Source organism: Abrus precatorius, unplaced genomic scaffold (genome assembly GCF_003935025.1).
Source record: "Abrus precatorius isolate BTA unplaced genomic scaffold, Abrus_2018 Scaffold3, whole genome shotgun sequence".
NCBI classification, from domain to species: Eukaryota; Viridiplantae; Streptophyta; class Magnoliopsida; order Fabales; family Fabaceae; genus Abrus; species Abrus precatorius.
The window spans coordinates 6622609-6650204 of record NW_020874373.1 but is presented as its reverse complement, the minus strand read 5'-3'; the positions used below and the strand labels follow the sequence as shown (position 1 = coordinate 6650204).

The window sequence follows — 27596 nt, the reverse complement described above, 5'->3', positions numbered from 1 at the left end:
TGAATGGGTGGCTCCAATTAAAAGATTGGTCTAAGTTTGATCAATTACCCCGTTTTTCCTTTACCCTTTTTTTTTATTATTATATGTATTTTTAGTATGTGCAACTGTCTCTCCAAAGGTCAATTCATGTAAACAATTTTGAGCCCCTGCAAAAACCAGGGCATAGGGGTCTTCTCTTTCTTTCCCAGCTTCCAAATAATATGTATTTGTATGTAAATTCATATTTTATTATAAAAAGATAAAGTAAGTAATATAAAATAGATATATATTTCTTTTATCGTGAATCACTAAATTTTGTAGTTTATTAGTTGATCATGATTATGTATTTTTAGATTAGATAAATGATCAAGATATTTTAGTGCAGAATCATAATTACTGGTTAAGTAAGATTGACATACAGTAATTTATTTATATTATAATCTTTAACAGTAAAGTAATCTATAGACAATTGAAGAATAAAATTACTGTTAAATAATTAAATAATATGAACCTAAATAAATAGCTACATGTATATTTCATACTTATGATAAAATAATAATGTAAAAATTAAATATTTTATTAAATAATATTTAAAATAAAAAATATATGAAAAAAATAAATTAAAAAAATATAATAAGCAAGGAATAATATAATAATTAAATAATACTATAAAAAGGAAGAAATGATATAAGAAAGTTCTAAAATAACGGTAAATGCATATTATCATAGATAAAGATAAAATTAATAATATCATTTTTATAAGAATAACAATAACATTTTAATATTTCATGTTAGTTTCTTTTTATTTTACCAAAGTAAGTAAAATATTAAAAAAATAAAAATATAATAAATTAATTTTATTTTAAAATAACTTTTCATATTATTTTTGTTATACATTATTGTATACAATAATATTGAATGGTTAAAAATTAATATTAACCAAATATTTTGTTCATTATATAAAAATTTAAATATAATTTTATAGAATTTAATTCTAGATGGAAAAGATAAAGGTTTCAAATTTATTAAATTACTTGTTCAATGAGCACAAACTTTTTATGGACCTTCAATATAAAATAAAATAATACATAACACATTTAGCTAAAAGTTTTAAGAATTAGTTAAAATGTATACCCATTTTATAACCTAGAAGACAATTATATTGATTCCTTAAAAATATTTAATTATGATTATTTTAAAAAAAATTAACCAATAAAAAATAATTTAATTTATAAGTCTTAAACACAAACAGTATTACCCTATAAACTCAGAAATGAGAGTGAGAGTCTAAGAGGTTTCAGAGTCTTTGAACTGAAGAAGACACTGAATCTAATCTCAAACAATACGATAAAGGAAGGAAGAAGCAATTTCAATCCCAATTCCACTGCTTCTATGACTCCCGATGCTTCTGACGCACTTGCAGTGAGGCACAAAGTTCAGTTATTCCTCAATGCCGCTCGCACTGGAAATCTCGATCTCTTCAAGAGTATGTATATGTTTTACTCTCTCTCTCTTTCTCTCTTTCTCTCTATTGTGATGTCATCTTTGATTGTTTATTTGTTTTGGTAGATTTGGCGGAGCAGTTGAACGAGGGCAAGGATTTAGCCAAAACAGTGGAAGCAATTAAGGATGCTAACAAGCGAGGGGCACTGCATTTTGCTGCTCTTGAAGGCCACACCAATGTCTGCAACTACCTTTTACACCATTTGAACATTCCCGTCGATTCTCAAGATGACGAAGGTGGGATGATTCCTCTTTCTCTCTGTTATTCTTTGTCGTTTTCTCATATATTAATTGTTGCTATTGATTGTCAGGCAAGACTGCTCTCATTCATGCTGCTCATAGAGGACACACTGATACTGCTAAATGTCTGATTGACCATGGTGCTGATCCCACTGTGGCTAGCAACCTAGGTGCTACGGCTTTGCACCATTCTGCAGGGATAGGTCTATTCTCACTTCTCTTTATCTTCATGTTTTTATCATTCAAAAACAATCGTTTTTTAATTCCTGTTGTAATCTGTGGTTTCAGGAGATACTGAGCTGCTGAAGCATTTGCTGTCCAGGGGAATTAATCCTGACTTAGAAAGCGATGCAGGAACGCCGTTGGTTTGGGCTGCCGGTCATGCCCAGCCAGCGGCTGTCACTGTTTTGTTAGAACATGGAGCAAATGTAAGCTCTCTTTTTATTCTGTTTCTTTTTCCTAGCCTAATATAATTGATTTGAAGCTTTGATGCTAAATAATGTTCTGGTGTACTTCTTTGTTTGGAACTTTATTCATTCAAAAGAGGTGTCCTTTTCTTGTTTCTAAGTGAATTTTATACCGATATGCAGAGTGTATTCTGTTTCTTGTTGCAAAAAGTATTTTCCTTTTCTAACTTCTGGGTTAGTGGAACTAAGAAGTATTAGTCATATGACCACATGCCAGTAATCAATAATGCTATAGTTGCACAATTTTTTCTTATTCCCACGTCAATAATTCTATGATTGGATTAGTGAAATGATTGCAATCAGCTTAAGCTATATCAAATTTGCCTTGTCATGGAGATCTGTTTGCTTAAATAGTTCGCTGGGATTAATTTAATCTCCGTGCTTGATTCATGGCTGCTACCTAGTAATACAATGCCTTAGACTTGTTTATTTTGTACTGTAGAACAAAAGTATGTTATTTTTGTGTTATATGATTTTAATATTGTAATTTTAAAAACAAATGGCCTTTCATGAGGATGCCAATGATTCAAATAAGATTTCAATTTTAGTTTTTGAATTAATATTTTATTGAATAGCACCCTTCGATTGATAGAACAACAATAATATTCTCCCTTTCATACTACTGATGTTATTCCGCAGCCTAATGCTGAAACTGATGATGGTATTACTCCCCTACTTTCTGCTGTGGCAGCCGGATCTCTGGCATGCTTAGAGCTGTTAATTCAGGTTCCACATCTTTCTCAACTTGTGAACTTTGGCTTTTTTTACATCATGCATCTGTTTGAATCTATGAAACATGGAACAAATTTAGAATGCATGGTATGATATAGATACTCCAACATGGAAATTGTACAAAAGATACAAGTACTATAAGAGAATTGTTATTTCAATGCAATCAGGTTTACAATTTATTTGTGTTTTCTATTCATAAGGATTAGTTATTTCAAAGTACAAAAATGTACTAGGAAGGAAAGAGAACTAGTGAGAGGAGTATTTTGACATACTAAATCTAGAAAATGAAAAAGAGTCACGTCGGTAAAATATGTTTAAAGCAATGGTAAGCTGGATTGAACTGTGTATTTTTTTGAAGAATGTGCTTCTGCTTGCAAGATGTCTCTAGATGTAACCATACCGATCCATTGATGTTTACGTATGTACTCTAGAAGTTTTGTTATACTGTCCAAATGAATATGGATAGGGGGGGAATGTTTTCTTATCAAATATACATGGATAAGAAAATATCTCATATTTATGCATACCTACATATATGAATAAACCCTGCAATTGAGATCTCATTTAATGAATATTTATATGCAGGCAGGTGCTAAAGTAAATATAAGTGCTGGTGGAGCAACTCCTTTGCACATTGCAGCTGATAATGGAAGTCTAGAACTAATAAATTGCTTATTGAAAGCTGGAGCTGATCCTAATGTCTCTGACGAGGTGAGAAAGATTTTATGTCCCAAAGTTATTTTCTTGTACTGTCAGCATAGGAATCCATGACCAACAAAATAGTGCTAGTTTACTTATCTAGTAACGCAATAGTCCTAAGAACACCCAAACAGTACTCAGATTCATTTGTCTTTCCAAACTTTCAGTACGATTCAATAATGTCTCTGTTTATCACATGCAGTACTTACGGTTGTGGTAAAAATGTGCTTGAATGAATATTTGGAATAAAATTTGACATCTGTTTGCATCACAGGATGGTGTTAAGCCAATTCAGGTTGCAGCTGCAAGGGGCAATCGTGGAGCAGTTGAGATATTGTTCCCCTTGACTTCCAAAATTGATACAGTTCCTACTTGGACTATTGATGGGATACTTGAGTATATGCAATCTGAAACTAAAAAGCAACAGGTACTGGAATCCTAAATTTCTCTTATGCCCTAGTGGACTGAGCAAAGCCATATCTCTGCAGCAAGAACATCAAATAACTATGAAATCATGCTTGACAAAGTTACATCATTCTCATAAAATACAAATATTTGCCATGTAAATTTGTACGTTATCCAGAAGGAAATATGTTCTGCATTTATTTTGTTACAAAAAACAGGGCATTCTCTAGAATTTTTCTGTAGCTTTCTAAATTAAAATGCCAAGTAATTAAAGATATCCTCTGCACTAGCTGAGCAGCAAATATTCAATCCTCCAACCAAGAATAGGCTCTATATGCTTCTGACACTTCTAAAATTCTCAATCCTTTAACTGGTTTTGGTTAAGACTTTCACCAGTATATAATCTCAAGCATATTCTACTCATTTTCCAGTTTAAAAAATGGACAATTAAATGCTGTCTGATGCTAGTTTCTATGCTGTCTGACAAAGTGGATTTCTCAGTCTTTTTACTAAGTTTGAAGGAAAATATGCAGGATGAATTTGTAAATGCTAAAGAAATTAATCGGCCCAAGGATGCTGCTTTTCAGGAGCAAAATGTCCCAGAGGTGTGCTTTTCTTTTGCTAAATATGTGTTACCTGTATTTCTTTTAACTGTGTTGCAGCTGTGCTATTGAATGTAAAGAGCCGCACTCATTTTGTAAATGCAGAAGAAATTTGAGTCCCATATAATTATGCTTATTCAATCAAAAGGATTTTCTCTCTTGGTCCTTCTCTCTCTCATCTTTATATTCTGCATTGTTTCAAAGATTATGCATTCACCCTGAGTTTAGGTTTCTTTTACAAAAGAAGATTGTGGTCAGCCTCATTCTTCTAGTTGATTATTCCATATCAAATATGTTTACATGCTTAAACTTTCTTAAAAGATATTTGAGCTTTTAATACATTGTTAAGTAGGTAATCCGTGATTAATTTGTTCTTAAAAGGACATTTTTGAACTTTTAGGTTTCAGCTAATGAGTATATAGTTTATCTTGTATCTGTTATAATTTCTTTTTTTGTTTGTCAACTTATCTAGGTAGCACCTGAAGCCAAAAAGAGAGCAGCAGAAGCAAAGTCGAGAGGGGATGAGGCCTTTAAAAGGAAGGACTATCACATGGCAATAGATTCTTATACACAGGTAAATCTCTAATCTCTCATTTGACTCTTGAATTTTTTTTCCTACTATAACTTAGTATTTTTGGGTACTTTTCTTGCACAAGTTCAGATCATCCCCCTTGTGAGTAATATGTCATTAATGTTTCTGTGCAATGTCTACTGGACATGAGCATCTAGTGTGGTTTGACAAATATAATTGCCTGTACCTCTTTCAGTCTTTCTATAAAATGATCAATTTATGAAATGTTGTTTTCTTGTCATTGTTTGAAATTTATTTACAGGCAATTGATCTGAACCCCGCTGATGCTACTTTGTTATCCAATAGAAGTCTCTGCTGGATTAGGTTGGGGCAAGCTGAGCATGCTTTAGCTGATGCAAAGGCTTGCAGAGCATTAAGACCAGATTGGCCAAAAGCTTGTTACAGGGAAGGGGCAGCTTTGCGTGTATTGCAGGCATGCTATCCGGGAACCCTTTGCCCCTTGACATTAGCAGCAGAATATGTAATTCACATTTCTAAAACTATACTTGGCTTTCCTTCTTGCAGAAATTTGATGAAGCTGCAAATGCTTTTTATGAGGGAGTAAAGCTTGATCCTGAAAATAAGGAGCTTGTAAATGCATTCAGGTTTGCATACTGGTTTATTATTTATACCTGTTGCCAGTGCATGTCCAAATAAAATTGTAAAAAAAGAAAAGGCCTTGCAACTTACGAAATCATTATAGAAACTACTGCATCCTTGTTCAACAGATATGATTACTAAGTGGAGTAATTAAGTTTCAAGTGATTTATAGATAGATCGCTATTCACATTGTCCACATTTAAGTCTTCAATCAGCTAGACAGTTCTCAAATGTTATTTGCGTGTTTAGCTCATGTTGCATCATCTTTTACAGGGAAGCTGTCGAAGCTGGGAGGAAATTTCATGGCACAGCTGAGAATAAATCATAGTCGGGTTTTTGCTAATGCCCTTTTGCAGAGAGGAGAGACCAAAACATTAAAGTTGGTGCTGCCCTTTTTTTGCATGATCCTTTTTTTCCCATACAATGCGTGTGTGTTTTCTTTCAGAAGGTAGTCCTCCAGGTAGAGTCGGCTAGTAATCTATTTCGTTAAAAATTGTTGTAGTATTTAGAAAGGTTATCCACATTTGACGTCTACGAAAATTGTTGCTGCATTGGTGCGTTTTGAAAATGGCAATGCAGCAGGTAGGTGCATGCTGTCAAATTTCTATCGGCAGTGTTATTTTTGGTGATTATGTATGAATGATTTCGTCGGCTTTTCTTCGCGACTGTTGGTAGTAAAATGCTAGTTCGTGCAACTGTAGCTAATTTAAAACAGATTCTTTCGGTTCTTTGTTTTTACGAAAGTATTAGTATCCTTCGTAATTCGTGGCTAACTTTCAAGTAACTGAAATACAAATAAAAAAACTTCGTGTATTTTTTACTTCAAACAAATGAGACGAGATACACATCTATATGTTAGCAATTTATTAACGTCGCCATCAAATAGAAAGTATATATTGGAAAAACCGCCTTTAAAAGGATGCCAAAATGGGGGAGGGGGGCTGAAAACAAATATAAGTGCACACTTTTGTTGACCCAAATGGAAAGTTAAAATGTTTAAATGGAATAAAACTTAAATTTGATGAAAAAGGTAAAATATTAAAATAAGAAATTTAAAATGTCGGTTCCCTCTACCTTATGGACAGGGCTATCCTTAACCAAATGTACTTTCCTTACTTAGGCTTCCAGATTACTTGACAAATGAAATGCCCAAAATAACCATGAAATATTCTACTAGGGCTATCCTTTTTATCATGGGTGCTAACCCAACGTCCTCTACAACACATTCATTCTTAACCTTATCGTCTCAAGTACGATAACATTCAGAAATTTTAAGAGATCAACTGACTGAAAATAATCCAAGGGTCCATAAGGTGATTTTGACAACAAAAACCTCGAAATCTATCAATAACAAAGCTATTAATCCTCCTCAAGATTGATGGAGTCCTTAAACTTCGCATATAAAATTTTCTTCAGTTCAGTCATCTGAGCAAGCACAGATTCCTTCTCCTCTTCAAGCTTCTCCAATTTCTGGCTCGTCACCTCTTTCATTTGTTCTATCTTGTCCTCAACTTCATCCTTTGGTACATGAGCAAAAACCTCCCCTATTTGGAATCGAACTACCTCTTCATCTGTGAGAATTAACTCGTTACTTGCATCCTCCAAATTGTCATTTGTTTCCTGAAAAAAAAAACAGGATAACATTTGAATCCTATAACAAGATGAAACGTGCTTAAAAAATGCTCTTGCAACTAAAGTAAGCTTGTATCGACACTGAAATTAGACACTATAACATGACTTGCAAAACAGGTATTTCAATTAAAACTTTTTAACTTGTGCCCTTCGGGGACACATTGAAAAAACTGTCTTATTAATGAGTTAGTGTCAATCATTAAACCAAAGAGGGAAGCTGAAAGACAGATGCACAATACTTGATATATACAATACATGTTGGATTAGACCTTTTCATCTTATTTTTTTTGCCTTTTCAAAAGAAAAAAATTACGCATACTGCTACTCAAACCAAATTAGAACGGACATAAACAGCAAGCCCACATAACAAATTTTGAAGGATGTAAATCGCGGAATGTGGTCTAGCCCTCAAATAAAATCTTACAGGTTTTTCCCCAGAATGTTCTATTTCCCCCTTCACCCTTTACCTCTAACCTATTAGCACAAGTTTAATCTATTTCTCAATTTTACATGCTGCATAAAAGTCCCCTTTCGCCAACCTTATACATTGTTTGAGGAGTAGGCAAAACATTTAAGCTTTTCCAAATCAGAGCGCAGTTCACTATGTCCAGCATCAATAAAAGGCTTGCAGCCTAGGATACAAAGGAGACACACAAACATGCTTCACTATAGTGATATATGCACGAAGTGAAGTGAAGGGAAGTGAAGGGAAGGGAAGGGAATCTGATTCCTTTGGTTAATTTGTTTCTACTCCTTCAATTTTCAAAACTAAAGGATCCATTTCGAACTACTCAGATAATTTGTACAGGGCTTGAAACCCCAAATCGAACTACACAGATAATTTGTATGAATTGCATGTAGACAACCATTTTTATACATTACTATCACCTTGGCGATTTTGACGTCATCCTCGAGCTCGTGAAAGCGATTATTCAACCTTCCGAATTTATTGATGTTCTGCTGATCCTCCCATGTCACTTCCGTTTCAGATCCTTCGCCCTTTTCGGATCACCATAATCACAATCAGAATCAGAAATCACAACAAAGAATAAATACCAAATATTTCAGTACCTGCTGCATTCTTCTGCTACGATTCAATTAGGGTTTTCTGATGCACCAAACTTCAGCACGATGCCTTCACTCTTCCCTCTATTTGGAAGTAAAGTCCCTTAACACAAATTTTAAAATAAAATAAAAATCAGAAATAGTATCGAATTTTAAATCAAATAACGCTGCTGCTCCCCCAAAAAAAGAGCACAAATCGAATTTTTATGTTTTTAAGATCTAAATTTGATAATCTGTTTAGAAGTGCACCTTGTTTATCACATAGTTACATTCATGTCATTTTTCTACCAATAAATAACTAACGATTTATCAATAAAAAAATAATAATGTCCTTGCGGCCTATTGGAAAATTGTATCAAATGAAAACAATAACAATTTTCTACCAAAGATAAAAGCAATAAGAATTAGATATTGAAAACTTTTTTTCATATAGGCTTTTCTTTTTCAAAAAATGAAGTTAGCAGTAGGTTTACATTTTCATTTTACTTTATTTAAACAATAACCAAACAAAAGAAGAAAATATTGGTTAGTATCTACTTTTTATTTTTATTTTTTTGTTACGTAACAAAGATTTGTTATTTTTCTTGTTTGTTATTAATTGAGGGTCTGTTTAGGAGAGAGTTTATAAATTTAAGTTAAAATTAACTTAATTATATTATTTTGTTTAAAAGTGAGTTTAAAATATATGATTTATGATTGAAAACTTGTATCTTGAAACTAAACTCATAGGATAAATTAGTATAAATTTTTTTAACTTAATGTAAAATTAAATCTATTATTTATCATATTAGTTTACCACATGAAATCCAAAAAGTATTTTATTTATTTTTTAAAAAATTTTGCTTTTCAAAATTAAAATGTTTTATTTGTCTATAAACTCTTTTGAAAGTATTATATTTTAGATTTTCTAAAATGCAAGTATTTTTTATATGAAAATAAAATTAATAACATGTACATCATAGTAAAATTAATTTATTTGAAAAATTTTAGAAATGTACTATTAGCCTGACAAATATTTTAAACCAAACCTGACAATTCCATTTAGAGAAAATTTTGAAAAATGTAATCAATATATAATAAATATTCTAAGTATTTAGGCTCCTTTCAATTTTTTATGAAACATACAAATTGCTTTCTTTTTTTATGCAACAAAAATTGAATCCCCTTTCTCCTACATCACTCGTTTCCTTCTCTTGTATTCAATCAAAACTCTCACATGGCACGTCGTTGATGCTCAATTCAATTTTACTCTTTTTAATTAAATATATAGAATATTTATTAGAGATTTTTTAACCTGTGTAAGCTGTATAAATGCACCATTTAATCAATTTGTATTAATTATTTTATTATAATTTTTAAAAAATTATTTTTACTTTTTTTTTATTAAATGATATATTTATTGAGGTTTATCTTGTTTAAGGTTACAAAGATTAAAATATCTGTATTTATTATTATTGTTATTATTATAGGATTATTTTTGTCCCCTTAAATTTCGCAACAACATGCGGCATGGACGAAGTTTCAGCAGCCCCTATCGTAGATTTCCATTTTGACGCGTCTGCATATGTTAGGCCTAAATCCACACCATGTAAACATTTTTTATAATTTTTATTTTAAAATTTTTCAAACGTCTGATAAATGCTATTAATATAATTAGTAATTTTTAAAAAATCAACTATAGTATGAGCTAAACATTCAATAAATCAATAAAATGATGAACATTGCATTGCACGTATTAGATAAGACAATGGTAATGTTATTGAAATTGGGCATCAATGTGTAATTACGTATGCAGCAGGGTCACTACCCTTTGCTGACCGCCACTGTACGTTCTACGAAATGGTCGCATTTCAGCCTAACACGTCCCTTTTACTTTTTTAAGTTTCGTAATCAGAGGGGATTTATATTTTTTATTATAGGTGAAATAATCTTAATTATTAATTTTATACTGATAAATAATAAAGTATTAATAATTTAATTTAAAAATATTAATATTTTTTATTTTTAAAATATTAAAATATCATAACGTTAAAGAGAATCCAGAATACTATCTTAAATTTATAAATATTAAAACAAACGTATAAAATACTCTCTCAAGCTTATAGATATTATAATAAACACTTTTAATTAATTTTTTATCAAAGATTTATTTTGCGTATAATAATTATTATTTTATTTTTTATTGAAATTCATGTGTATTTATTTATTATTTTTATTAAACTATTTTATTAAAAAATATAGTTTAAATATAAAAAATATATTTTAAAGAATAAATTTTTTTATCGATTCTATCAACTAAATTATGGAAGTTTAAAAATAAATTATTTTCAATTTATTTTTATAAATTTTGTTATTAAATTTATAATTTAAATTATCTTTTAAAAAATATTAACATGAACCATTATTTAAACACTCTTAATTGATAGTCGTATTTTGCAGGGCAAACATGTTCAAAGTTTTGAAAAGGGTACTTTGATATTTTCTATCTTTAGTCATGAGTTATGATCAGTTTGTTTTATTGTTCATTTTGATATTATTTATAAATTATTTGTCAACAAATAAATATAATGATCGTAACTATGCCGCACCACCTATTATACATCTTTGTCACATTCCTTTAAAACACTCTTAATTAATATTCTGTAAATTTTATATGTTCAGTTGCTTCCTTATGATATCTGCTACGTACTCAAACATATTCAGAGTGATAGTTTTAGATACGCAACAAAAAGAAATAAAACAGCCAACGATTTCAACTATCTGCTATTGTACAGTATAAAACGAATGAAGCATGACGTAATACTATCATTTACTCCTTTCAATTTCAGAATAAAACGTAAAGCGTCACTTTATTTATTTGATTATTAATCAGCAACAAAGCACTTGCATGATGCTATGTATCATTTATTCAATTCAAGTTTGTTATTGAGTGGAGTAGAATAGAGCACGTAAAAGCTCATTAATTATTATAACTTGGGAACTGATCCACGAAGCTAATCTAGTCACCGCAATCCACAAAATCGTAGTTGACTGTAAGATGGCCTTGAGCATTCCCATTACCGTCCGTGTCCAGCTTTTGGAACACACCAATATCCAAGTCCAAGCCCCCGTTGCTGCATTGATCAACAATTCTCACAGTTTGCTGAGCGTTTGTTCTTGTGTTTGTCACCTGCAACACCCCATCAAAAATGAGACCTTATGCTTCCTTTGCTCACATTAATTAGAATAAAAGAAAAAATAAAGGTAAGATCTGGGTATGAATACTTGTATCAAGATATTTAAGTCCTGCATAAGTGGATTAATAACATATAAAAGGGGATATAACTCGAGAGTTCATTTTTAACTTATTTCAACAAACGTTTAATTAAGCTGTATATTCAAATACATTTGATATTTATTAGAAACTATTCAAACCAAGCTTACTGTGAAAAAAGAATTTTTGAAGATGGAAAATTGTATATTGCTAAATCATTTGAATAAAGTTGAATTAGAAAGGAATAGGTACCCTCAAGCATTTGCCACAAGCCTGTTGGCCCTGAGGCCCAGAAGGTCCACAGAAGGCTGTCCAACCATATTTACTGCGCCATGACAAGGGTTTGTCAGCATCCCAAGTTGCACAAAATGCACTCACTGCGAGTAAGTCCCAATTATGCTGCTCAGGTTGGTATAAGTGATAAGTAGCTCTAACATTGGTAGCACTCTGAGCAGAGGCCAAAGCCAGAATACCAAGCACACACACCACAAACACAGAAAGCTTTGCCATGTTCTTAGTTGTTTGCAATTGCATTTGCACTTGACTTAAGCACCATAGCAACTTCCATATTTATAGGACTTATCCAGGATTGCAAAATTATGAAAATACCCCTTGCCTTTGTTTGAAAAGTATCACAATTCCTTTCCTTTACTCCCTTACGAGAAGACCCAAACGTGGTAGGGTGTTTGGTTTTGGTTTAATTTTTCCTTAAAAATCATTAACATGTGGTTCAATTTAATTCAGTTTAAATATAATTTGAAAATTAAATTAAATGGAAAATATCAATTTTATTTAAATCAGTTTTTGTTTATTATTAATTATTTATTTTTTAAATTTTATTTATTATTATTATATGACTTAAATTATTTTTATTAATAAATACATGATAATTTAAACGATATCATTATAAATAAATTTTTTTAATAGAAATGATAATTTAAATTAAATATTTATATAATCATGATAAAATTGAGTAAAAAAATAAACTTTCTATGAAAATACAATAAAAATAATATAAATTTATTATAAATACAATTAAGTTTGGTTTAATTTTAAGAATCAAACAATAATATAAAATAATATTTTTATTTAATTATTTTTAATTTAATTAGTCTTCAATTTTTTATATTAATTTATCAATTTAAAAATGCTTGTATTCAATTTTTAACACCCCCAATACGTGGTTTGCTTGATAGGCAGGACACGAGGCTTGTGATGAACATTCTATTTGTAGAATGATAATTCAAGGTCCTGTAAAACGGAATGTTAAGTTTGTTGGTTGAACATTCTAAGTGACAGATAAGGGGAAGAAAAGGAAAGAAGGTTCTGTTTAATTAGATATAAGTTTGTGAAAATGTTACACTTTTAAAAAGAACGATTCATGTAATGTTAAATCAGTAATATTTCTACTTGCTGGTATTTTATCATGAATCAAATTTTGAAAAAAAATGAGAAATCAGACCTATAAATATTTTAAATCATCAATAATTGGCGACGGTCACCGAAAGAAATTGAACTCCTTGGAAATTTCTCAAGTCACGAGTCAAAGGATGTGATATATAAGATTGGTCTTTATTTTCCTTCTTAGTCTCCTGCTGTACACAAGCCCATTATGAATGAGAACATGATGTGGGTTTCTCCATTTCCTAATTTTGCTTAACCATTATCATTTATATTTTGTAATATATTGCATGGACATTTTTAACGAAATTCGTATTTTATGTAATTTTTAATATAGTATAACTCATTAAATAAAATGTCAGTATAAATTTTAACAATGGTAAATTTTCAAATCTAACCCCTAATTGAATGTTATTGTTAAACATAAAAAGTTGATAAAAAAAAAAAGGAAGAATAATTAAATTAATCTGTAGGTATTTAAATTATTTAAAGTGTAGGAACTTTATTAAAAAAAATTAATTATTTAAAGACTTGATAAATATTTAATCCAGAGACCAAATTCTTAAACTATTTAAAATTATTTAATTAGGTTCTTATACTCAACAAAACTCTAATAGAATTCCAACAGAAGGATCTAATCAAAAATAATTTTAAGATTTAGGAACTTAATTATAAAATTTTTAAAAGTATGAGTACTTGTTTAATTTTTTAAAAGAAAACTTAATAATTTACGGATTAATTTAATTAGAAAATTCACGTGTAGCTTACTGGATATAATACCTGGTTGTATTATCAATGATTCATTAAATATTAATTTTTAGAATATATTAAACATTAAAGTTGAGGGACCAACTCTTAAATGAAATTCCTACTCAAACATCTGAAGAATTTGGCTAAAAAAATTATATATTCAGCATTATTGACCATAACTATATACAAACTATTGCAGTACGTATCTCGCATTCTCTTCCCACCATAGTCTTCTTTCAACTTATTTGAATTTTGTAATGTTACCACTTACCAGCTAATTCCTACGAGTGAAAATGTGATTTTTTTATTATTTTTTTTGTTAAAGTAAAATGAAGGTATTTCCTTATGACAACTCAGGTAATAAAATTACGAGACATGTTATAAAAATGAGTAAACTTTTGAAAGTGTTGCAAACAGTTTATAAAAATAATTTATATCCTTTTTTTTTTTTCTTGTCTTTCACTGTGTGCTCCTTCTGGTTGTCACTGGTCATGGATCCCTCTCGTAACAATAATAGTATAGAACTCTCTTCGGTGACACACTCCAAAACAAGTCCATCTTCCACTGTGTCAACCCATGCATCCAGAAAGATGGTGGGAACTGAGAAGTGAAAACAGCACGCGCGAATTAATTAGGTGTTACACTTTGATGTCTTAGTCATTGAGAGCTTAAGCCAACAAGTAGCAACCTCAAGACCTGATTCATAATGTATGTGACTTATCACTACAAGAAAACAATAGTTTATCTATGGTTAATTATGACATTAACAGAGGTTTTAACCATCGTAAATGACGTTACCTGCGGTTGATAAAATCGTATTTAATTTAAGTGTGACAAATAGATTATCAGCAGTTTTAAACAACCGCAGGTAATTTTGGTATTTTCTACCGTTAATGAAACTTATGTTAATTAACAACGATTTTTTATAGTTGTTAATTGTCTGTGGTTTATTAACTATCGTTAATTATTCGCAGTTTATTAATCATCGTTAATTACCTGCGATTTACTTACCGTCATTAAATATCTACAATTTCTAAACCAACATTAAATTTTGCGTGGATTACCCGCAGTTTGAAACCTCCATTAATTTGTCAAAATTGCCAGCGGTTTTGAAACTCCCATTAAATGCATGTGAATATATAAAATTTGGATATTTAAAATATAGCTTATTTTTAATTCACCTGTATATCATATAATATTACATAAAAATCAAATAATTTCCTTTAATTGATAAACATAACAAATTTTAAAAATCACAAACACTTATATAAAATCAAAAGTCATACATAAAAACCTCATAATACACACTTATAATAATATTCTAATTAAAAAAAACATGTCATGTCTTTCATTTCATAAGTCAATATTATGACATGCTCCCCAGACCTAACCATCTCAGCTTCTTCAAGTGATAATACATACTCTTCATCTAGAATTCTCTCCTTGAGGTTATAAACTAAAACATGCTCAAATAAAATCACAAGGTTCTCACTTCAGATTCTTTCATCAAGCCCTTGGCATTATAAGGGGTTGAGCAAGCTACTATCTAGATTACAGGGATTGACTAAAAATATGACTCCAGTCTCTGTGAGTGCTCTGCTCTAAGTTGCTGCCCAACTCAACAAGGCCCATGAATGACAATTGGTATCTTAAACTGGCCTCCAGAGGTATAATGGAGCATACCACAATTGTTAGAGATTTGGTTAAATGCCAGAAATAGAAACCCCATGTTCATGCCTTCAACAATTGGCCTTAGACCAGTCATGGCAGCTCCAATACCCATGCCTATGAATGAGTTCTCAGCAATAGGGGTGTCCAAAACTCTAAGGTCACAAACTTTTCAGCCAATCCTTTAGTCACCTTGTAAGATCCTCCATAATGACCTACATCTTCACCCATGACACACACAATGATCCCTCTTCATTTTTTCTTCCAAGCCTTCACGTAGGGCTTCAAAAAGGAGAAGTTCATGCCTAAAAATAAAATATATATCTGGTGAATTTCATCGTAATTGGTCATAACTCTACAATAAGTACAGTCAATACGAGATTAAAATAAAATAAAAATCACAGCATTCTCTAGCAACTTCATGTGTTAACCATTTTGAATTAAGTGTTACAAGAATGTCCCAAAGGTTTTCAATTCTCAACCCAAAACAATTACTTCATGGGGCTTCTAGCATCCTTCTAAGTGCCCCAAAATCTAGTACTAAATATCATTACCTAACTCATGGTGCTTGATCATAATCTGTGATGTATCAAAAAGTTGACAACTTTATGGAGCTTGTACATACTCAGAGACTACAGGAGAACAAAACATCCTAGAAGTTTGGACAGTCAAAAGGTTGCCCTTTAGACTTTTAAGTCTCCTACTACTGATACTCCCTAGCACAGGGGAGGAGTCAAGAGGTCCAAAAGCGTCATCTTGATAGCACCAGCAATAACCTTCAGTACATAGCTCTAAGGCCATTGTGGTACAAAAGGAGCTAAGTTAACGGCCCCTATGCCTTAAATCCCTCATTTTTGAAAGGCCATAGAACAGTAAAAATTCCATCTAGTAAAGTAATTTACTTTGATAGTAACAAGGGTTCTCTGATCATTGGCCTATAAAAAGCAAAATTTTAACTCCTGGCCTAAGGATTTTTATGCAAAATATGTTGCTAATTCTACTTGCCATCCAACCATAGCCCGAGTCTTGATAGACAATACCATGTTAGATTACTTTTACACGTTATTTTAGGAAACTGAAAGATAGACATTAATTTATAGCTTTTCACTTAAACAAAGAAGTTGATCTATCAGCAAAAGAGTAAACACATCATCTCACATTAAAAGAAATTAAAAAATGATTAAATTTTGTATAAGATGGAAAAACAACAGCAAGTGATAGCAAAAATAGACATACCTAGGTTTTGATGTAAAAGCCATAGAACTGCCTTCCTTTGTCTACAAAAAAGTAACAAACACAGTTTACAAACTTGATAACACCCTATCCCATTGATCCTAAACTAAACTGCAAAAAAAAGGAATTGAATGAGATTGATGAGATAATATACTGCAACTACATTAGTAACTAACAATTCATGCTTTCGAGCTCCTATCTTTAGGACTTGGCTTACTTTTGCATCAGATCTGACAATAAAAATCCCAGCCTTTCTCTGTGAATCAATCAAATATTGCACACAAATTGAAAGAAACAACATTTAAAGTCAATAATACCAACCTTCAAAAGGAAACTACCTAATCAAAAGAAAAGGAACAAAAAATTTGAAATCAAAACCCTAAACATAAAACCCCAAACATAAAACAAAATTCATACCTTCGTATGACACCGAGAGTAAAAACAACAACACCAAATTGATTCAAAGAGAGAGGATTTGTGAGCGCAGGAAAGAGTAGGCAACAGTCGAAGTTGAGAAAGACGACTTATGTTTCACGTTTTTGGGGAGTTTCTAAGGCTTCTTAGAGAGGATTTTGGCAACATTGGATGTTCAAATAGATTTCAAAATATGATATTGGAATTGAGAAAGATGACCTTCTTTTCACATTTTTGGGAGAAAGGGGTTTCTAAGCACGAAGATTAATTACATATCTGGGGTTGATAAAAAAAAATTAATATTTACCTGAAGTTTTCCTAACTATCGTTAATTAACTACGTTTATAATAGCAAATTGTGAAGAAAATTTAAATTTAACTACAGTTATTTAAACTGCAGGTAAAATTCAAACTCAACCATGATTATATAAACCGCGAGAAAAAAATTGTCAGAAAAATTAATAATTCTAGTAGTGTATATAGCATATAAGTTACATATATTTATTTGTATTGCACTCTCATTTTATGTAAAGAAAAAAAAAATATGAGTGAATTTACTTTGTTTGATTTATAAGAGTAAGAGTAGATATGAAGTTTTAGAGTTACATGTAAAAAAAAAAGAGAGTGAAAAAAAATCATAGTCACATACTACACCTTGTTATAAGAGTTTAAAAATCAAACAGAGAAAGGTAATTAAAGTGAGATAGTAACTACTTCATGAAAGAAAAGAAAAAAAATTCTTTCATTCATTAGAGTAGGATAGCAACTCTTTTGCGAGAGAAGAGGAGAAAAAAATTATGCTTTACAAACTCAAAATAGTCTTAAGATAAATTTGGATTTATAAATCATTTATTATTAAGTCGAGTTAAAAATTTGACAATAATTTTATGATGTGTAATTCTTCGTAACGGTTATATTCTTAAAATGAAAACATGATGTGATTAATAATATTTATTTAATTTTTTAAGTATTTTTATCTGAAGTTTTTATTTTAATCCAAACTACCCCTGATTTTTACTTCTTCCAATAACATAATCTTTCTTATATCTACTTTTATTGTTATTACTTTTCTCGTGGATTTTTGCAAAGTGGGTATTCAATTCAAGAAGTACAGTTATAGATAAGAGCACGTGCATTAAAACAGAGTAGGTTTGAGCAATTCGAGAAACAAACTATACAAATTAACAAAGTACGTACTCTTATTCATTCTATAAAAATAAATAACAACCCTTTATCGCAAAAGAAAACACAATATAATAACTCCTGAAAAGAGTGTGAATTTTATATCTAACATTATGTATACCCATTGAATAAAGTCAGAGCCGTGAGCAACTGAAACAAGTAGGTAGAATTCATGTGGGACCCGCGTCTTTGCTAAATTAAATAGTTATTGACTCACTGTGATGCCTGCCATATACATGATAGACGGCATATTCCAATACCATTAGGCATGAAAAAGAAAAGAAAAGATATAAATAAAAATAGAAAAAGTTTGAGGATAAGAAATTATATAAAAAAGATTAATAGTTTTGATAATTTGTAAATTATTTATTTTTAATTTATACTTTATTATAAATTAATTTAACAAAATAACATAGAAGATTTAGATATTATAGTAAATTTTTTACGTTAAAATGAAAAAACAAAATCCAAGTCTGCCTCGATTTGTCATCTAAAGCACCGTTAAATAACGTCGTTTTCTGGCTGACGTTGAAATTTCGCATTCAAAGTGTTCCCATCCTCTGATCCATCCCTAATTACCTTGGATTAAACCAACTACTCTGAGGATTAGAGCCAAATCTCAAGTCTATCGTTATATGTTTTTGGGTCGACCAGAGCATATTTTATCTGCTAATCTCTTTGATAAATACTTGATATAATGCTTAAGATGCATATGATCGTGTTGACTTGGGGTTTCTCAAGGGAACACAATGAATCTGCAGTTTGCAGAGGTACAGCGGAAATAGATAAATAAATAAAAGAGAGTGAGTGAAATTAAGGTGGATTTTGATGTGATTATATAAGGATAACAAAATCCAGACCTAATTATTCTGAGCATGACTTTCGAAACGGAAAGACTCTAACTCTACTCAGAAAGCAGCAAGTTTTATTGATTATTACAGTAGTAGTAGACGATGATGTCAAGGAGAATCGAGGATCGAGAGTAAAGGATTGGTGAGGTGAAGCTCATTCCCACAATCCACAAATTGATAACTAACGATGAGATGGCCCTGTTGGTAGCCTCTGCCATCTGTGTCGATTCGGTTGAACACTCCCACGTCCAAATCCAACCCTCCATTGCTGCATTGATCCACAATTCTCACAGTTTCCTGCGCCCCCGTGCCTGAGTTTGTCACCTGCATCATCATCGTTAATACATCATACGATCAAAATTATCTTCAAATATAAATGATTCCCTTACCCGCAGGCACTTTCCACAAGCATCTCGACCCTGAGGCCCAACAGGTCCACAGAAAGCAGTCCACCCATATTTGCTGCGCCAGGAGTAAGGTTTGTCAGCGTCCCAAGTTGAGCAAAAAGCACTCACGGCGTTCAAGTCCCATCCGTGTAACTCTGGTTGATAGTAATGATACGTCGCGCGTACATTAGATGCACTTTCACCACCGCCACCTCCGCCGCCACCCCAGCAGTTGCTTTGGCAGCCCTTTGAGACCGAACAGTAATCTTCGGTGTCGCCGCACCACCCGTATTGGCTGCAGCAGAGATTGTTGGGACATATCTGCCCTCCAGCTTGTTGACCGCATTGTTCGGCCATCGCCGTGACCATGAAGCACAGCAGCAGCGCCAAGCCTACTCTCACTTTCCCCATGTTTTCACATTTCCCCCCATGTTTGCTTCGCCATTTATATAAACCAAAAAACCTTCTGCTGCACGGTAAATGTATTATTCAATTATGTTAAATAAATAATTTTAAATATATCATAGATTTTTAAAATGTGTAAATATTATACTTATTGATGATAAATAATGTGTTATATTAAATAAAATTAAAAAATACTAAAATTATTTAAAATATAAATTAATGTTATTATTAATGAATAAATAATACAAATTAATTTAAAAATATTTAAATAATAATAATTTAAAATTATTTTTCAACAATTACTATTTACAAATTATTTCTAAAATTTGATTAATTATTACTAAGTGAACTATCCATTTCATTTCCCTCTTTCTCAGCTTATTATTTATTTAAACTAAACTTTTTAGTCAGTTCTCGAAATTTTGAAGTCATGTATTTAGTCTCTAAATTATAACAAATTTATAATATTTAATTTTGTAAAAGATATTTATTTAATTTTATTATTACTTTATGTTAAAAATCAAAATAAGTAGTGTTTTATAATACTGAAGATTAGGAAGGAAGTTTTAATTTTATAAATTTAAATATACTGTTTATATAATTTTAAAAACTAATTTAAACGATATCTCAATTTATTTAAGTTATGACACGATGCATACGCTGTACCTAGTCCGGCGGCTATACGGATATAAGACGAGTACCAGAAGCAACCATGTTTTATATATAACATTAACTTTTAATAATTTAAATAATAAAATTGTAAGTCAAAATCAAATGGCAGTAAAGTAATCTGAAAAAATTAAACTCTGTTTTTAAAATATAACTCAACTTTATGATTTATAATGGATAAATTTATTAAAAATTTATAATTTATTAACTAATTAAATTAACAAAATGTTACAATTAAATTCTTATAATTATTTGATAAAATTAGTTGTATAGATGGTTAAAATAAATAAAATTATTTTCTATAAATGTAAGTTATTTTAAAATTTTAAAATAAAAATATATTAAAAAAGTTAGTTTTCATCAAGCTAAATGTTACGTGAAATAAAATATAAAAAAATTCTAATTTATTTAGATTTTTTTTTCAAAATAAAATGTATTTTTTATAATGTAATATTTTATATTTATTTTGCTTCAGCGTTTATATCATTCTAAATAATTTTGAATGATTTTTCAAATAAAATGTTGAAAGATGAAAAGTCTACATTATTCGAGGTTATATTTCGAGTCTTAGAAATTGCATTAATGCGTAAAGATATATAAAATATTAATAAATAATTATTAGTGATCGACCTGCCTATGATGTATGCTACCGAATTTAGTTTCCATAATTTGGACCGTAGATCGTCAATAATCGAAATGTCATATTAAGATGTGAGAGTGCAAAACTATGTGCTTTTTGTTTTATTTCCTATATATATTTACAACGATAATTAACTACTTAATTTAGTGACAAAACTATTTGTTTTTTGTTTTTTTACGAGAATGACTTTTGTATATAGTTTGATTTTCTTTGGAAGTTAAATTTAAGAGTAAAAGGGAAGAAAGATAAGGTTTTATTTGATAAAAAAAAATATTGTTTGAAAGTTTTTAAATATGAAAGAGATTTTTTTTATAAATCTTTTAAAATTTTCATAATTTATATTTTTAAATTTTTAAGTTTTTAATTATTTTTTATTATCATTAACCCTCGTTGTTTTAAAAATTTATCTTCTCTTATTCTTCATATCCTTACATTTTATCTGCTTCCAGAATTTTAAACAAAGTTTTAGTTGGTCTAGTTATACGTAAAAATTAAGCTTGTAAGTATAAGTTTTGAATTATTTATTTAATTAGAATGAATCACAATTTTTAAGGGTGTCTTACTTGTTTGTTTTTTTTGTTGTTGTTAATAAATAGTACAAATAAGATACCGTTAATTTATTTATTAACATAATAATAACTCGAACATATATGATACAAGTTGTACATTTTATACGATTTACGATTTATAATATGTGTATATATATGCATGCTTTATATTTTTACACCAAACAAATAGGCGCAATAGGAATAGAGGGAAGAGTGAGTAACGAGAATAAAAAAAATAAATGTTAAGTGATATCTATAAATAAACACATCATCAAAATCCCTGCAATAGGGTATGCGTGAAAGAAAAATGTGTTTTGATAAAATATAAATTAGCTGCTTTTATAGAAACAAGTGGGCAAGACAACGGAACATTACAAATTATCATCAAATTGAAAAAGGCACGGACTCTGAACGTGAGAGCATCATGGAACCCAACCCAATAAGATTTAACAAAGAAAAAAGAAAAGAGAAAAGAAAGATGGTATATATATACATGCAGCCCTACGACCATCCCATTGAACCTTTTATGACTAAAAAACGAAAACCTTTTAATTTTTAAAAATAAAAAATGAAAATAGTATTCAACAACTCTCCTACTTAGCCAAGCTAGGCTCCATCCCTGTACTGTGACTGTAGATTGCGGGTAGGAATTATCCTTATCTTAATTAACAGTTTGATTAATATTTAATTACTAAAAATTAACATGGTGTACACATATCTTTTGGCAATAAAAAATGACCCTGTAGCCTTCTCCTATTCGTTTGAATGTGAAAAAGGTTGCTGGAAAATGAAAAATACAGTATAAATATATTTTGGCAATAAAAGTTTTCTTTGATAATCACAATAAAATGAGACAGGGAGGGAAGGCCACAGGAAAAAAAGTGGGAACACGTGAAATAAATCAGTGGAGCCCTCAATGAAAGGCTGCTGCACAAAGCACACGTTGCCCCACCTTATCCCTATGTTCATCAAATTTTATGTATTTGCTTCCTCGACCAACCAGTTCCAACTCCCTCATAATGTGAGAGACAAGAGCACGTTGCATAATTAATACGTATAGGGTATGCGTGATTATGCACGTACAACCATAAACGTAGACGTTGTCATTAGACAATGTAACATTTTTCACTTAGAAGCAAAAACGGGCTCATATAAACATACTCCATTATTTCTTGTCCCTACCTATTTTCCAACTATTTTCTCATATATATATATAATACACAATACATATACAAGAAAATTATTTTAAAAAAATGGACGACACATTACATAACTTTGCTCCTATACTAGATTACACCTTGCTCCAGAAATTTGCTTCCCATGAACGGCCAAGAGCAACCAAGGAGATTGTGGTTTGAGCGTGGAATTAATTTACAAATATGACTTCAGCTTATTCTTGCACTTCTCCACCGCTCTTGGTGCTGTAAATTCAGGAGTAAAACAGTTAATACACATTAATTTATTAATTAATTAAACTAAGTTGATTTAGATCACTAACCCAGCCCAATTGCCTCAGACCCTTTCATTATGCGCAGGCGCCTGCATGATTCCACGAACATCCTGTAGAAGTATATATGCTAATTAGTAATAATTAATTAAAGAAAATTTGTTTTAGTGAAAAGAAAAGGAGATTAATTAGCGACTTCATCAGACTCACTCCCAGGGAACGTCACCAACGAGCATCCAGTCTCCATCTTTGTCTTGATAGGTTGGTACGTAATCAGAGCCATTGAGAAGATCTATCAATTTGGTCTCATTCATAAAGTCCTTAGTGCCTTGGGAACCACATTTATCAACGGTGAAGGAACTGAACATTTTAACGAGTGCATCGGAAAGCTCTTGGTAGCTCTTGTACAACTTCAAGTCCACTTTGCGTAGATAAGGAGCACCATCCATGCACACCTTCACGAAAGCTCCTGCCACACTGCCGTTGTTGTTACTCGTGGTTCCTGTTGTTGCAGTGCCAACTTTTTCGCCTCCATTGTTATTGTTGTTGCTCCTTTGAACGTTAACAATGTTCTTTCTAAATGACCTCACAGGTGGCCAACCCACCACTTGTGCCCTGCAAATTCACAATTAACGCCTCATCAATAATAAATTACAATCTTCGTTCAACATAAACATGCAAATATGTAGCATTGTTTTTGTAATTACCTAACTAGTCTGGCTAAACAAATTATCGATTTTATTAATATAGTATTTAAGATTCATTTTAAATGTATTCAAGTAAATAACTTTCTGCCAAAAAAATGTATTATATTTATAATATACTAATTTTTTAAAATAAAAAGTTATTATTTTTACACTGAATTTAATATTTTTCATACATTATCAGCTGGTGTGAAATGGAAAACAGAAAACAAGCAGCAAAAGCAAATTTCCAGTCAAGGCACAGAAATAATTGTTAAGAGTCGCATAGTTTGAATTCCCTCTGATATTTAATTTAATTAAAAAAGTATTAGTTTTGTATTATCAAGTGTACAATATAATTTAAAACTATATAAAAATAACAACATAATTGAATAATAATACTTAATATTAGCTTAAACTTCAAAATAAAAAAGCAAGTAAAAAAGAGAGAGAGGATGTGATATAATTATTAGTGTTGGCCACATGATTTTGGAATTAATATAATGATGTAGAACAGATGAAAGGGAGAGGGAGGGATGTGTTAGGTGATAGGACAGGGGCGTGGACTATCCTTTTCCTTTTTCCCCTTTGCATGTTCGAGTCCAAGAAATTGTTGGGTGGTTGAGAAAAAGTAAGATTCCATGTGTCTTGTCCTTTTTCACTGTCTACCCGACAATGAAGCATGCCATCGCAAAAGAAATCCACCCAAACCTGCCTCATCCTCCATCACTCGTTACTTTTTCTTGCTCTAAATCTGGATGACATTTTCCTTTTCTCCATGATATCCCAACGTACATAATTGCATTATGCTTCTTCTTTTTACTTTTTAATTTTTGGTACCTCAAGTCAAGAGAAAATAAAACTAGAAACAAGACCATCCTTATGAATAATACATCAAAGCGATTGCAAATTGCAATTGATAACTCGTGCTTGTTTAACGTCGTTGTATACAAAAAAATCGTTGAGATTCATAAACTCCGCTGTAAATGGAAAATTCATTTCTCTGTTTAAATCGAGTACATGTTTTAATATAAACTGTTGAGATTAATTTCAACCCGAGTTATAGTCGAGTTAAATAATTTACAATTAAGTGTATTAAAATTTCAAATTTGGAATGCCAAATTCGAGTATCAAGTTTGAGAAGATGTTCAACCGATAAATTCAAAAGGGGATGAGGAAGCGCGCATTAAACACAAAACAGAGGCAGTAATTAATGATATAAAGAAGGAAGAAAAAACTAACTTTGCTGGTGGGTCGTTAGCGCGAGGAGGAGTGGTTTTGTCTTTAGGCGCTTGAGAAGAGGCAGAAGGCAACGCATTAGAAAGATTAAGCTTCAAATCGACGCTACTACCACTCGTCTCCGAAAAACCCCTCTTTCCATTACAGGCAGCACTAGAAGGTGTGGTTTTGAGCGCCGACTCGCCTTCATTTCCACTCAATGGCAGACCGAGTCGCAACTCGGTTTCTTCGAAATTGATCATGCCGTACTTGTCTCGTTCTGCAACCTTAGGAATCAGTTTATGTCAGGACTCGTGTGTGTGTATATATATATATATATATATATATATATATATATATATATATATATATATATCTGTAACTATTTTGTTGTGCTTGGTTTTCTGATTTGAGTTCAGAATCAGAAGCCTGTTTCCTCTGTTTTGAGATGTGTGTGGGAAGGAGAAAGAAGTGTGCGTGCGTTTGGAATGTGGTTTTGGTGACATTTGTTAGAGCGCGTGGTGTGCGCCAGAACATCGGGCGATAAATATTCTGCCACGTGTAAGAGATTCTGATGGCTGGATCATCCGCAGCGTGTCGGGAGATGATGTCACAGCTGATGTCATAAAAATGAGAATAGTTGTGATTTGTGCAATCCTATCCTAGTTTCAGTTTCACTTGTTTGCTAGCCTCCACGCACCAATTATTAATTCCATTTACTAAGGGATAAGTTAGTGTATAAGAAATACGTACAACTATAATTTTTACAACATTTAAATATATAGTTATGAATATTATTTTTTTATTTTTAATTTGTATTAAAATTCTAATTTTTACTGTTAAATTTTATTATGCTATAGAAGTAATACTAATTTAGTTAAAAATTATTATTAATAATATTATACTACTGCACTTAATTGGATTTTCTTCTTCTCATTATTGGTTGTACTCATAACCATAAAATGAGTTTAGATTAAAAAAATTAATTATTACTATTATATTTGTAAAATTTGTTAGTATGGCATAATTGAGTCATGCATATAAACATCTAATACCAAAATGTACGGATATTAAAAGTATTATTTTAAATTTTATAAAATATAAAGATATTAATAAATATCATAAGATTTTATTAAAGAATAAAGATAAATATTTAATATTAGTAAAATTTTATTAAAAATAAAATTATTTATTATATTTTTATAGTTTAAATATAATAACTGTGTATTTTTTTAATAAAAAATTTTTATTTGTGCATGCTTAGAGTTTAACAAAACTCATTATAATACTTGAAACACGTTCAATCATTATCATTCCCTCCCATTACAGGAAAGCTTAACAGATAACTCAGTTAGTGCTTTGCTTTATATGCGTTTAAATTTGTATTAAATATAAATGAAATTGAACTGCATGAGAAACATCGTCGGCGAAAGAAACTTTGCTGGTGGGAGATGACAATGGCCTTTTAAGCATGCCCGTGTTGCAATCGAGGATTATGCAGAAAAGGAGGAGGGAAAGATAAGGTTTAACTATTCTTATGTTTGGCATTAAATCTTTTTCAATCTTTATGTACTTATCCTTTGTCCACTTTGCGTGGCGATCATCTAAAGCGGTCCCGAGGGAGGGTCCAACCACTGTGTTTCACTGTTGTCAACCATGCCTTCCAGCATAACATATAAATTTAATGTTAATCAAACTTATCAACTTATCATCAAGATTAACTACACTTCATAAATCACTCACAGTGCAAGTTCACGTTTACTGAATAGTTCTGCGGGTATGGTTGGCGATTTCCAACAAACGAACACTTGTGATAGTACGTACAGGCTCACATGTCTTGGTTTATTTTATTAATTATTCGCATAATTAATTTAGTTTATGCTAAGATGGTAATTAGGAAAAATGGTTTTAAAATAATGCTAATGACTTAGATGTTTGAATTATGACACAGCAAACAAAAGTTATCTAAGATTGTAACTCGTTATTACTCCGATCAATTATATCATTTTATAGGTATATATGTTTGATAAGAGTTTGTCTTTTAAAAAGCCATGCCTATTTTTACAATAATATGTTGAAAAAGTGGATAAATCAGTGACTATTGTATTGTAATAAAGTGAACCGGATTCAGATATGCATTAAGTAGTATTGCTTTACTGTAATTAAAATTTTAAGACCACTTATTTTAGAAAGGAATAACGATGACTTCATATCCAAATACGATGATTTGGCACCCTTGCCATACACATTTCATGTAAGAAGAGAATAAAATAAAATAAAATTAATGTATTCTTTATATAAAAGAATTCACATTTCATGCTGATTAATTGTTCGTTGTGTTTGAGTTTCTACTT

The 27596-nt window shown here is 30.8% G+C and overlaps 5 protein-coding genes and 1 pseudogene across 5 annotated transcripts; 1 reads left to right on the top strand and 5 right to left on the bottom strand.

Moving 5' to 3' along the window:
• Positions 1-1243: 1243 nt before the first annotated feature.
• On the top strand, positions 1244-6443 carry LOC113862848 (ankyrin repeat domain-containing protein 50). The gene is made up of 12 exons (XM_027496101.1): positions 1244-1465; positions 1549-1719; positions 1794-1925; positions 2011-2150; positions 2829-2915; positions 3507-3632; positions 3895-4047; positions 4559-4630; positions 5100-5201; positions 5461-5631; positions 5724-5803; positions 6072-6443. The coding sequence occupies exons 1-12, from the start codon at positions 1372-1374 to the stop codon at positions 6124-6126; spliced, it is 1383 nt and encodes a 460-aa protein (XP_027351902.1). The 5' UTR covers positions 1244-1371; the 3' UTR covers positions 6127-6443.
• Positions 6444-6798: 355 nt separating this feature from the next.
• Positions 6799-8574, bottom strand: LOC113863414 (probable prefoldin subunit 4). Its single transcript, XM_027496984.1, has 3 exons — positions 8502-8574; positions 8319-8429; positions 6799-7418 (listed from the first exon to the last, which is right to left on the bottom strand). The coding sequence occupies exons 1-3, from the start codon at positions 8508-8510 to the stop codon at positions 7158-7160; spliced, it is 381 nt and encodes a 126-aa protein (XP_027352785.1). The 5' UTR covers positions 8511-8574; the 3' UTR covers positions 6799-7157.
• A 2748-nt stretch (positions 8575-11322) lies between these two features.
• LOC113862996 (pathogenesis-related protein PR-4-like) lies at positions 11323-12266 on the bottom strand. The gene is made up of 2 exons (XM_027496351.1): positions 12001-12266; positions 11323-11664 (listed from the first exon to the last, which is right to left on the bottom strand). The coding sequence occupies exons 1-2, from the start codon at positions 12256-12258 to the stop codon at positions 11494-11496; spliced, it is 429 nt and encodes a 142-aa protein (XP_027352152.1). The 5' UTR covers positions 12259-12266; the 3' UTR covers positions 11323-11493.
• Positions 12267-15224: 2958 nt separating this feature from the next.
• On the bottom strand, positions 15225-18645 carry LOC113862058 (annotated as a pseudogene).
• A 544-nt stretch (positions 18646-19189) lies between these two features.
• Positions 19190-20080, bottom strand: LOC113860949 (pro-hevein). The gene is made up of 2 exons (XM_027493530.1): positions 19636-20080; positions 19190-19570 (listed from the first exon to the last, which is right to left on the bottom strand). Exons 1-2 carry the CDS (start codon positions 20041-20043, stop codon positions 19355-19357), a joined length of 624 nt encoding a protein of 207 aa, XP_027349331.1. The 5' UTR covers positions 20044-20080; the 3' UTR covers positions 19190-19354.
• A 2964-nt stretch (positions 20081-23044) lies between these two features.
• On the bottom strand, positions 23045-25520 carry LOC113860950 (auxin-responsive protein IAA16). Its single transcript, XM_027493531.1, has 4 exons — positions 25267-25520; positions 23552-23956; positions 23393-23454; positions 23045-23315 (listed from the first exon to the last, which is right to left on the bottom strand). Exons 1-4 carry the CDS (start codon positions 25503-25505, stop codon positions 23266-23268), a joined length of 756 nt encoding a protein of 251 aa, XP_027349332.1. The 5' UTR covers positions 25506-25520; the 3' UTR covers positions 23045-23265.
• Between the last annotated feature and the right edge of the window lie 2076 nt (positions 25521-27596).

Excerpts from the sequence above, each read along its gene's own strand:
- LOC113862848 (XM_027496101.1), top strand. The coding sequence starts at position 1,372 with ATGACTCCCGATGCTTCTGACGCACTTGCAGTGAGGCACAAAGTTCAG. Across the intron at positions 1,466-1,548 it reads AAATCTCGATCTCTTCAAGA|ATTTGGCGGAGCAGTTGAAC; the intron begins GTATGTATATGT and ends TTGTTTTGGTAG. Across the intron at positions 2,151-2,828 it reads TGTTAGAACATGGAGCAAAT|CCTAATGCTGAAACTGATGA; the intron begins GTAAGCTCTCTT and ends GTTATTCCGCAG.
- LOC113863414 (XM_027496984.1), bottom strand. Across the intron at positions 7,419-8,318 it reads ATGACGTCAAAATCGCCAAG|GAAACAAATGACAATTTGGA; the intron begins GTGATAGTAATG and ends TTTTTTTTTCAG.
- LOC113862996 (XM_027496351.1), bottom strand. The coding sequence starts at position 12,258 with ATGGCAAAGCTTTCTGTGTTTGTGGTGTGTGTGCTTGGTATTCTGGCT. Across the intron at positions 11,665-12,000 it reads CTTGTGGCAAATGCTTGAGG|GTGACAAACACAAGAACAAA; the intron begins GTACCTATTCCT and ends GGGGTGTTGCAG.
- LOC113860949 (XM_027493530.1), bottom strand. The coding sequence starts at position 20,043 with ATGGGGAAAGTGAGAGTAGGCTTGGCGCTGCTGCTGTGCTTCATGGTC. Across the intron at positions 19,571-19,635 it reads CTTGTGGAAAGTGCCTGCGG|GTGACAAACTCAGGCACGGG; the intron begins GTAAGGGAATCA and ends ATGATGATGCAG.
- LOC113860950 (XM_027493531.1), bottom strand. The coding sequence starts at position 25,505 with ATGATCAATTTCGAAGAAACCGAGTTGCGACTCGGTCTGCCATTGAGT. Across the intron at positions 23,455-23,551 it reads GTTGGTGACGTTCCCTGGGA|GATGTTCGTGGAATCATGCA; the intron begins GTGAGTCTGATG and ends ATACTTCTACAG. Across the intron at positions 23,316-23,392 it reads GTCTGAGGCAATTGGGCTGG|CACCAAGAGCGGTGGAGAAG; the intron begins GTTAGTGATCTA and ends CTGAATTTACAG.